This window comes from Gastrolobium bilobum, unplaced genomic scaffold (genome assembly GCF_033153095.1).
Source record: "Gastrolobium bilobum isolate Gb01-03AN ecotype WA unplaced genomic scaffold, APGP_CSIRO_Gbil_v1 utg44336, whole genome shotgun sequence".
Lineage (NCBI taxonomy): Eukaryota > Viridiplantae > Streptophyta > Magnoliopsida > Fabales > Fabaceae > Gastrolobium > Gastrolobium bilobum.
The window spans coordinates 13,622-24,986 of record NW_026896514.1 but is presented as its reverse complement, the minus strand read 5'-3'; the positions used below and the strand labels follow the sequence as shown (position 1 = coordinate 24,986).

Genomic DNA, 11,365 nt, shown 5'->3' with positions numbered 1-11,365 from the left:
TGCATAAAATAAAAAAGAAATCTGAGTCAATTCCTGCAACTTGTTTCTAGCTTTCAGATGATGAAACATCACGCCACAACCAAACCAAATCAAAACATAACATCTTTGTAAACTCCGATGAAGAACACCAAAAACCACAACATGACTTATTCCCTTTCCACTCCGAGATCGCCTCCAATGGATCCCAGAATTTGGAGCAAATTGCCACCTGAGATCCTCGAGTACATACTCTCTTTTCTTCCTCTTAAAACCTTCTTGAATCTGAGATCCACTTGCAAGGGTTTTTGGCCTCTCATATTCTCTCCTTCCTTCATTTCCAAACACTCTTCTTCTTCTTCTTCATCTTTCTCTTCCTTTCTTTTACTCTCACACCCACAATTTCACCGCCATTACCCTCTATATGATTGCACCCTTGCCACCTGGCGCAACATCTCTCTCTCATTCTCTGATTCACGTCACTCTTCACCACCCTTCAACACCCTTGTCTCCTCTGGTGGCCTCTTTTGCTTATCTGATTCCACATCATGTTCCTTGCTCGTGTGCAACCTTTTAGCCAAGTCCTCTAGAAAGATTGAATACCCAGGTCACTTTCTTCATCTCGAGCATCTTACTTTTGTTACTACCCCATCTGGGTATACCATATTCGTTCTCTGTTCTGAGTCAGCTTCAAACAATGCCTTCGTTTATGATTCAAATGTGCTTTCTTGGCGAAGATTTGAAGGTTTTGGTCCAATTCTCGGCGACAACCATCACCAACAAGGCGTTTTCTTCAATGGGGGTTTGTATTTTGCGACCCCAGAACCGTTTTCGGTTGTGTTCTTTGATTTGGAGAGTGGAAGATGGGAGAGACCAATTGGTGAGTTACCGAGTCAACTCACTTTTGTTCGATTGGTGAGTGATGGAGAGGGTAAATTGTATTTGGTTGGTGGGATTGGGAACAATGGAATCTCGAGGAGCATCAAGTTGTGGGAATTAGGTGAAGATGGGAATTGGGTTGAAGTGCAGAGTTTGCCTGATCTTATGTGTAGAAAATTTGTGTCCGTGTGTTACCATAACTATGAGCATGTTTATTGCTTTTGGCATGAAGGGATGATCTGTATTTGCTGCTATACGTGGCCAGAGATCTTGTATTACTTGGTTTCTAGGAGGACATGGCATTGGCTTCCCAGGTGCCCTTCTTTGCCTTTGAAATGTAGCTGTGGTTTTAAGTGGTTTTCTTATGTTCCACAGCTATATGCTTCAGTTTGATCGAGTTTCTCTTTATTATGTTTCTCCTATTTCGGTTGTTGTATGTAAGTGTTGGGATTGTACTAGGAGCTGATCCAGTTTCAGTTGTTTCCTGTATTTGATTTCTGTTTCTGCTAGATTTTGGAATTAAATTTTGTCCATGAACCTTGTCTATTTGTTACTTTATGACTTTATGGTACTGCATAGCATGCTAGAAGCTACCCTAACCAAGAAAATTTTGTAGGTCGGAACTTGATTAACAACTCCACCAAAATTAATGAAAATCCTACCTTATCGTTTCTTTCTTTTGCGTGTGTAATTTGCACTAACATGCTGCAAGTAACATACAATTAGAATGATTAATCTTCTTTTTTTAATACCTTGTTGCTGCATAATTAATTTATTATGGAGCGAGTCAGCCGTCCAGAACTTATGTTTTAAATTTATACCAATTAACCATCTAAACTTTTGCTTTGCAACTCAATCGTGTTTGAATTTTAAAAATAAATAAATAAATAGGGATCCATTGTTGAAGTCAATTGGAATCGTCTTTATCGATACTGACAGAGATATGGCTTGCGGGAACTACATACATGGAGTAGTTAGAGTCTACAACGTCATGACAACGTCGATTGAATGACATGTTGACGGAGTAAATTTTAGGCATTATTTTCTATGCAGTCAATAGGAAAATACAACAACTAAAACCAATCAACTTCAACCTATTATTTGTCGTTGAACTTTTACCTCTTCTAGATCGAAAATACATCTAGAACATCTGAACTTTAAGATGAATTGAAAAATATTCACGAGATTTCTTTGATGATTAAAACTTTTTCTTTCTTACTTATCTCCAAACTTTAGAGTCTCGTTTCTTTTATCAAATTTCAAGCATAAAAATTATGCTTATGTGAACACGGTGACTTTTAAACCTACTTCTTACGACCAACTTAACAGGAATCCTTTAGGTCTTTAACATAGTCTCTATATAAAAGAAATCAGAATCAATGTGGGCAATTTGATTCCCAATAAAAGACCATGACCGATCATTCCTGCAAAATATTTATGGGATGCACATAAAGGGAAAGCCGGTGTATAATTCGAATGCTCAGTTCTAACATCATAAACAGAATTTCGACGCTTATGTGCAACAATTTTTTATTTATTCTCCGAGACATCAGTGGTATGATTCCTCATATATAATTGAGTGTGAATGTGAACCTGAGAAGGTCTCCCAAGACGGTTAGGTCTCCCAAGACGGTTAAGCATTCAACAATTGAAGCAGATGACACGGCATTGTTAGAAGCCTTATCTTGACTCTAATGTGGTGGTAATTTGATAAGAGCAATGTATTCACACAACTTAAATCTGCACAAACCTCTTGAAGAAGCTTTCAAAGTGTGTACAATCCTGAATGGACTGCAAACAAGTGGATTTGCCACCAAAACAGCCCAGAGGGTCAGGGTGAAAGCATGCATGATGACTGTCTGTGAACTCAAATAACTTCGATTATTCTCTTCAAAAGAATTTAAACAAATTTTCTGTTCCTGGGATGTCACTAGTCTTAACTCATATTGATACCCTCCAAATATACCCAGTCAAGTGTGTATGAATTATGCAATGCAACATATTGAAAGACAAAATTTATAGAGTTTAAACTATACTCAGGAGTTCAAAATAAATAATTGCTTAGATTTCTCCCCTTAACTAGTTTTGAATCACATGCTATCAATAATTTAAAATTCATTCCCGGTGAAAACACCTTTCTAATCTCAAGACGTCCAATCAATCTTTTGAAGATAATGGGGGAAGGGGAAGGGGAAGGGGGGGAGAAGACATCAACAATCTATATACCAATTTGCTAAACTTTCCTCCTTTCATTCACAACTTAATTGTAGGAACATATGACGATATAACTTAACGTATTACCCCAATTTATAAATTAGTTAAGGCTTGAGCAAGAGTGAGAAACCAAACTTGGGACTCTTTTCCAAAGCCTGTGTTTCAAATGCGCCTGAGATTGTCAAGAATGACTTATGTGTAAGCTCATGCTGCAATAAGGCCCCAAGATTTCCATGGTTGTTCAGCTTTGCCTTCACAACTGTCTGAGGATCAACCACATATGAACATCCAACTGTCAACGTGTTCTCATTTGTAGAGAACCTTCTGCTAATCTCTCCCACAGCAGCTCCCCCATTTAATCGGTCTAGCTCGTGCAAGTATGACACCTTCATGGAGTCTCCCTTGTCAGCTCTGCAAAAATGAAAAGTAAAACGATTATATACCAAAACAAAAATTTGCCAACATTGACGTCACATGCTAATTTGTGCCCTAAAAAATTGTAGGGTGCGTTTCTCAACACAATCAATACAAGTAATTCAATAATTCTTCCAGAGTCGCAATGTCTAAAAATAGCTTCATTCAAACGCATCTAAAAATTGTTAAAGAAAGAACATCCTAGTACAAGTGTACAACATTGAGTTTCATGCCAAAAGAAAATCACCATATCAATAGTATTTGCCTTTACAAGGATGTGCTCCTTGTGCCATTTTAACATTTGATAATTAAAAAAAAAAACTCAATTACTTACAAAATTACTGAAGCATTGGAACTTGGCATTTTCAAGCACACACCAGCATTGTACTTTGTAAACTTGCGAATACTTGTGGAGAAGCTGGTTTCTGCTCCAAAGGCAATACTGGGAGTACCAATTGTTGCAGAAAAATCAATAGCAGGGGAGCGGTTTAAACCAACAGCAGTAGTAAAAGCAACATGATCATGAAGATACTGAACCTCAAACTGCATTAAAAACACATAATTATTAAGAGTCAAATATGATATATTCCTGTCGAATCTTACATCCCAAGACAGAACCTCGGCACAACAGTTGTAGTTGTCGTCATGTGACCCAGAGATCACAGGTTCTATTCACATAATCAGTCTCTTGCAAATACAAGGTAAAATTGTCGCCACGTGCATCTCGGTACCTTGCCAGAGTTGTAATCAGGTAGCCTTATAGAAGCAATGGATTTCGTGGAAGGAACAACATCTGGTATAGTAAATGTTGTCAACACCTGCATAACAGATATTTATATATATTACTCCTTGCCTAAGAAAAACAGAAAACATCATATTTTTGAAAATCATGAAATAGAAGATAGAGATATAGCTATATACATTTGATTCAGTATCAACTTTGACATGAACGGTTTTGTTCTTGTACTTAAATTCCGCAGCCACATCCCCAGAGGAGAGTCCTCTACTCTTCACCAATGTTGAATTCAAGTCCTGAAATTGTGATAGGTAACTAACAATTACTACTACTCTCAAACAATATGAAATAAAATAAATAAATAAATAAATAAGGAATTTCAATAGATAGCCGCAAATAAGAAGAAAAAACTCAAACTATAAAATTAACACAGAAATCTTTTCTTTCAAGTGGCGAATGAATGAAAGTATGAAAACGATGAGTCGTGTAATTAGGATTATAGGAAATTAAATACGACACAAAATAAATATTCAGCTAATAATAATGATGAATAAATAAATAAAAGGTAAGAGAGGAAATTAGGGGTTCGGGGATGAGAAAGCGAACGCACGAGACCAGTGTCGGAGGAGGAAGAGATGGTGAATCTTTGATCGGAGTTGTAATCCTTAGTAAGAATATCTGTAAAACCAGAATGGGAATTAGAGAGAAAAGCATAAGAATCAAAAATGTGAAAATGGGAATTAGTTGTTACCTCTGGCTTTCTTGCCGATATCAGAGAAGAATCCAGGTCCTTTGCCTGACATTTTTTCTTTTCTTTTCTTTTTTTCTGCACAGAACGAAAGAGAAAGAATCAAGGGTTTAGGGTTTATGTAAACCCTTGTACTCTCTCATTTGCGGTGGGAATTGGCAAAAAAAAATTATTACAAAAAAAAGAAAATAACTACATTCATGCTCTCGTTGAGAGTCGAACTCAAGACCTCCCGCTTACTAAACGGGTGCTCTAACCAACTGAGCTACGAGAGCTGGTTTAATCTACTTATCTATTGTTAACTAAAAATAATATAATAATGACAAATATAATTGTTTATATTTTTTTTGATTTGGCAAAGTTTTTTCCCCTAGTTCAAAAACAAAAAGGTTTTGATAGTTATGGTATGATAATGTAACAACTAATTAGTGTTATTATTATCTATCAATTTCACCGTTAAATCGATTGTATTAATCCAACGGTTATATTTATTTTCATCTTCGTATAGTTATGATTCCCCAATTATTAAATATGGGAAATCATAACTATACAAAAGTGTAAATAAATATAAAGTATTAAATATGAGAAATCATAAGCATACAAAGATGAAAATAAATATAACCGTTAGATCAACTAATCAATCTAATGGTGAAATTGATTGGTAATAATATTAGTAATAAAACTAATTAATTGTTACAATTCTCGTGATAGTTAATGTATGGTACAATGTTATGTATGCATGGAGGTTTGGACTTTAAACATAATTTTTTTTATCATCAATACATATATATTTTACAACATGACTTTTAATGTAAGTGTGCAATGCTCCACTGGATGGCTCTAGAGCTGATTTATTAAGTAGTTTTTCCTTGCCACACTTATGCTCTGATTTTTGCACTAATTTTAATAGTGATTAAAGAAATCTTTCTCGAAGCAAAATCAAGATGCTTTTCATTAACAATATATCTTCAAGGAGGGGAATGGGTGTGCGGATCTTCTAGAAAATTAGCATGGTCCTTTCCCTTGGGTTTTATGTATGTACTTCAACACTAATTTTTCTTATAATCTAAATAAATTAAGAATATATATATATATATATATATATATATATATAATAAGTTTGATAATGGATAAGTGAGAGATATACTTGTATTGCAAATGGTGGATGCAATTTTTTTCCTGCTAATACTTAGAAAATAATTGTTGAGAACTGATCTGGATAAAATATAGTAGGTCTATTAGAGGCCCAAAGACATACAACGTAGCCCAATCCCTCGAGGGCCCAGAATTAGGTGCGATGTCTACCATCGCACATAACGCGACGTGATGCACTCATCGCGCATGAAACCGCCTAATTGCATAATTTCAGAAGTAAGGAAACTATCTCAAGGATTAATACAAACCCACTGCGCCTCTGTACTAATAAACAAAGGACAGCATCAGCTCGCCGCTGCTCTATCAAAGTAGCCTGGCATTAAGAGATAAGGTTATTAAGGCTCTAGCCAAACCTGCAGCCCAGAAACGGCCAATCAGAGGCCATACCGCTTTCTGAATGCGGCATTAGAACCACTATATAAACATAGGGTACATGCTCAGGTATGATAATCTAATTCACTAGGAATACATATACACCTGCAACTGATACTGACTTAAGCATCATAGTATCATTGCAGGTACCCCCCATCCAGTCTCAACAACTGCGCCAACAAAGGACCAGAGTTCATACATCATCATTAACAACCTCCAGTCCAAGAAGCAGAACATCCTCATCAATCGTGTGTGATTAGGCCAGATATATTTTGGCCAGCCCATATTGTATTTGGTCTGATCATTAGCGCCATCTGTGGAAATTCTATCATTTAGAACCCATTTCTTTCTAACTTAAAAACATGGTTGATACCAGAAGCAAATCCCAGAACGGCTCCAAAGGAATGCAGAAGGAGACTCCTGCCTCTCGGGAGAAATCAGCCTTGTCGGTTGCACCAATTTCCGTGCACCATGATAACCCACCTACGACCCAACACTTGTTGAACCTTATCACATAGCAAAATAAAAAGATTGCCCAACAGAATCGAGATTTAGCTCGATTGAAAAAATCACAAAAGGCTAAAGAAAAAAATCAGGGAAAAGGAAAAGAAAAAGAAGAAGAGCCTAAGAAAGATCTTGAAAATTCCGGCGAAAGTGAGTCGACACAAGAACATTCAAAAGGAGATCTTGGACCTTCGGGTCACAAAAACAAAAGAGGTGAAGAAGTAAAAGACACCAATGAGAACGAGAATTCTCACGGAAATTGTAGAACAGTTTCAGGAATCTTTCATCCATTTACCCCATGTATCATGAACGTCCCTATTCCTTGAGACGTAAAAATTACAACTGAGAAATACAACGGGAAGGGAGACCCGCAAGAACATCTGGAACAATTCTAGACCAACATGATGGCACAAGATGTAGCCGACCCAATAGCATGTCGGTTATTCCCAACAACCTTGAAGGAGGTAGCACTTAGGTGGTACTCCGCGTTACCACCCAATTCAGTCCAAAGTTGGGAAGATTTAACTAGCCAATTCATTGAACCATACTGCCTTGTTCATGTAGCCAATTCAGTCAGTGCTCGGGATGTTACATGCCCACCAGCTTCTGCCTTGTTCGTCATTGAACCATACTGTATTGGGAGAGAGGCCCTGCTCTAATACCACTTGTAATGCCTAACTACTTGCAGGATCAATGACTGTCCCCACAAACCAACACAAGATTTTTCAGCATACTTTGTCTTCACTCACACACTTCGTGAGAAACTTACAGGAGGTCACCTCATCCTAGAATTTCTCCAAATCAAGCATGCTTAACTATGAAATTCTTAAGTTATGGGCTACAAAAAAGTATATGCATATTGTTAGTATAGGGTAGTGCATATTAATTCCTTTAAGTCATAATCAATTGTATAGTACCATACCTGCACAACCTCTAGATCCCTCTCGTTCAGGTGTTAATTCGATTTATTCATGTACCCCTCCAGCTGGAAGCCTGCCAGGAGCCTATTATCACAACCCTCTTACCTCAGCGGGTCTAAACTTCAGGCACTGGAAATTTTGACTAGTAGTACAATCCAACCTACGTGTCAACCGACTATCTACTTTCCACCCTCGTCAGCGCCCGAGATGTTACATGCCCACCAGCTTCAACATGGTTCGTTCTCGAACCACACTATACTGGGAGAGAGAACATGCTTTGATACCACTTGTAACGCTCGGCCACTTGCAAGACCAATTATTGTCCCCACAAACCAACACAAGACTTTTCAACATGCTTTGTTTACACTCACATACTTCCTGATAAACTTTCAGGAGGTCATCCATCCCAGAATTGCTCTAAGTCAAACTTGCTTAACTATGAAGTTCTTAAGTTATAGGCTATCGAAAAATAGATGCATCTTGTTAGTATAAGCAGTACATATTAATTCCTTTAAGTCATCCTCAATTGTACAGTCTCATACCTACACAGCCTCTGGATCCCCTTGTTCAGGTGTTAATTTGATTCATTTATGTACCCCTCTCTCTCGAAGCCTACTAGGAGTCTATTGTCACAGCCCTCCTACTTAGCAGGTCTGGACTTCAGGCAATGAGATCTTCACTGGTAGTACAATCCAACCCACATATTAAAAGACTATCTATTCTTCGCCCTCATCAGCGCTCAGGATGTTACATGTCACTATTGGAGGTGGACGATACGTATTGGTGGCTTGCACCCAGAGTGCTTGCTCAAATTCTTGCCAAAAAATATTTTTCCTTGACTTATCCATATGTAACTTGAAGCCATTCTTCCACCATTAACTTATTGACAGGGACATTCTTCTTAGTAGCACAAATACGACTTCCTAGTGGATCTGAGGGCTGATGGTGCTTATGGAGGAAGGCTAGGGTTTCAAGATGTTTATACCTGTGAGGTTTAAACTTGAAGCCACTCTCCACGAATTAAAACCCTTGTTTTAATATAATACTTTTATTTTATATAGGGAAAGACATTTCTATTTTTATTGTAAAAAAATATTTCTCTGTCACACTCAAATAAAAATGAATGGGTCTCACTAACTTTTTCTCTTTCTCTTCTTCACAATAAGACTCGCTCACTTTTATGTGAGTGTGGTAAATAAATATTTTCTACATCAAGAATAGAAATGTTAAACTACCAAATTAATAATAGTAGCTCAGTTTACGTATGAGAGCTGAGCATATGAAAGTGAAAGTATGTGCTCGATCCTCACCACTATTAACTTTGGAAAGCGTTCAGAGCCTTAATATGTGACAACCCCATAATAGAATACCTCATGTGGAAAATATCTATAGTTTATAATAAATAAAAAATATATTAAACCTTTAATGGGATGACACATAACGCTTTTTCTCTTTATACATTACTTTCCATCTTTCATTTTTATTTTAAGCATTTAACTTGAGACAACAATTATTTTATTTGTTTTGTCTTTTCCCACAGTACCATAACTGAATATAAAAGGAAAAAGAGATAGATTAATTAATTAATAATTTTTAATTTTTTTCATAAATGAAGGGGTTTAAGTCCCCAAAAATGATATTACTTTTTATTGGTAGTAGTGTAATATCTCCACTAGATCTTTAATATTAATGTCCTGGATAAAAAAATGTATACTGCGGGATTGAGCAATTATAAAGTTATTACGATAAATGAACTGAATTTAAACTTGACAAAAAAACGCATGTAGAGTTAAAATAAAGAAACGACTTGATCGGGTCGATTTAGAAATTGGTAAATCGGTCGTACAATCAGTTTACAGTGGCGGAGCCACTTGCAGGGTGGCCTCAGTCCGGGCTAAATTTTAATAAATTGTATATCATGTATAATTATATAATTAATTATAATTTAGTCCAATTTAAAATTGTAATTTGGCCCAGGCTAAAATTTATAATATGGCCATATCAAAAAATTAAAATATATTTGGTAAGAAATTTAGGTAAGTTATATTAAGTTATTTGTTCCATTTCCATTTATTTAAAAAAATTAAAATATATTCAATAAAATTAAAAAATATTTAATAAAATTATAACTCTTTTTTATGTTTCCTGCTCAGGTGTTTAGTATTTAATATAATTTAAATATATTATGGTATGAATTAACTAAAATTAAGAAAAATATATACACATATAATATTTTGGCCCGGGCTCCGGTTGGAGCCTGGCTCCGCCACTGTCAGTCTGGTTGAAGTAACGGACCGGTTGTGCAGCAAAAATGGTGCAACTCGTTCCAATCCGGCCGATTTTCATGAAAATCGGTGATCCAGTCGATTAATCGGTGACCCGGCACGGTAAAAAAAAAATTCCAAATTTTGTATTTAAATTTTTTTTCATAATGAACATATTTAAATATTTTTTGTTTATTAACTTACATAAGTTATGTACCTACAACACTAATATTATCTCAATTATGCACTATGCATAAAATTTTGATTTGATTTATAGTTAAAGATGTCGTTTGCTGAACCTAAAGCCCCGTATACACTCATTATATTTTTGTTTGATCCTTTATTGGATAATAATATATGATTTTTTATTTTTTATTGAATTTTTTAATATTTTAATATTTTTTTAGATATTTGAATATGTTTATAATTTTTTAATATAAATTATAAAATTACATATAATTATCGGATTATGCAATTGAACCAATAATCCACTGGTTGAACTAGTGACCCAGTCACCAGTACCTCGACCGGGTCAATGACCAGGCCAGTTTTAATATCATTGCTTTACATAATCAGATAATTTCTTATGATTTGTTTTAGGAAATACTAATGAATGTCCGTAGGATATTTATTAAAGATTTAAAATTTAAAACATTTGAGTAAATGATGTGTTTTTTCATTAAATGCTTTTTTGTTCATAATTAAGCAATCTTAACAGTATGTAAAAAAGAAGAAGAAGCAATCTTAACAGATAAATAAATTACAACATACTTTTTGTTTTATTTTTTTGCTATTTGGTTTTTGATGTACACTACAAATATTGTTGTATTGTATTACATGGTATCTGATATGGATAAATATTAAATAGAAAAACGTAAATTTATTAACATATATTTTGGTCGCATTGTTTATTTTACACTAAAAACTACATAAGAATAACAACAACAACAAAAAAAATACATAAGAAAAGATTTTATCATTTTTAGTTATTATGATATTTATCATTCAATTACAGATAAGGGATGTGGGAATAAGACAAGAAAGGACGGTAGAGGAAAATTAGACAATAAATGATTGAGTTATTTTAAGTATAGAATGATGTTATACGTCAAAAAAAAATTATTCCCTAAGTAAGAGCTTCTTTTATTTTATCAATCCGAAAAAGTAGAGAACACTCTTCAAT

General features: G+C 35.2%; 2 protein-coding genes and 1 non-coding gene across 3 annotated transcripts; 1 reads left to right on the top strand and 2 right to left on the bottom strand.

Annotated features, from left to right (window-relative positions):
- LOC133300198 (F-box/kelch-repeat protein At5g43190) lies at nt 1-1,298 on the top strand. The gene has a single exon (XM_061499708.1). The coding sequence runs from the start codon at nt 118-120 to the stop codon at nt 1,246-1,248; it is 1,131 nt and encodes a 376-aa protein (XP_061355692.1). The 5' UTR covers nt 1-117; the 3' UTR covers nt 1,249-1,298.
- A 1,635-nt stretch (nt 1,299-2,933) lies between these two features.
- Nucleotides 2,934-5,127, bottom strand: LOC133300196 (mitochondrial outer membrane protein porin 2-like). The gene is made up of 6 exons (XM_061499705.1): nt 4,971-5,127; nt 4,830-4,897; nt 4,405-4,515; nt 4,215-4,301; nt 3,818-4,026; nt 2,934-3,480 (listed from the first exon to the last, which is right to left on the bottom strand). Exons 1-6 carry the CDS (start codon nt 5,020-5,022, stop codon nt 3,174-3,176), a joined length of 834 nt encoding a protein of 277 aa, XP_061355689.1. The 5' UTR covers nt 5,023-5,127; the 3' UTR covers nt 2,934-3,173.
- A 41-nt stretch (nt 5,128-5,168) lies between these two features.
- On the bottom strand, nt 5,169-5,242 carry TRNAT-AGU (transfer RNA threonine (anticodon AGU)). Its single transcript has one exon. It is a non-coding gene; the product is annotated as a tRNA-Thr (tRNA).
- Between the last annotated feature and the right edge of the window lie 6,123 nt (nt 5,243-11,365).

What these genes read in the sequence shown, in the direction of transcription:
- LOC133300198 (XM_061499708.1), top strand. Translation starts at nt 118, where the DNA reads ATGAAGAACACCAAAAACCACAACATGACTTATTCCCTTTCCACTCCG.
- LOC133300196 (XM_061499705.1), bottom strand. Translation starts at nt 5,022, where the DNA reads ATGTCAGGCAAAGGACCTGGATTCTTCTCTGATATCGGCAAGAAAGCC. An exon ending in CCTCCTCCGACACTGGTCTC is followed by an intron (nt 4,516 to 4,829) that starts GTGCGTTCGCTT and finishes TCACAATTTCAG; the next exon opens with GACTTGAATTCAACATTGGT. An exon ending in AAGTTGATACTGAATCAAAT is followed by an intron (nt 4,302 to 4,404) that starts GTATATAGCTAT and finishes TCTGTTATGCAG; the next exon opens with GTGTTGACAACATTTACTAT.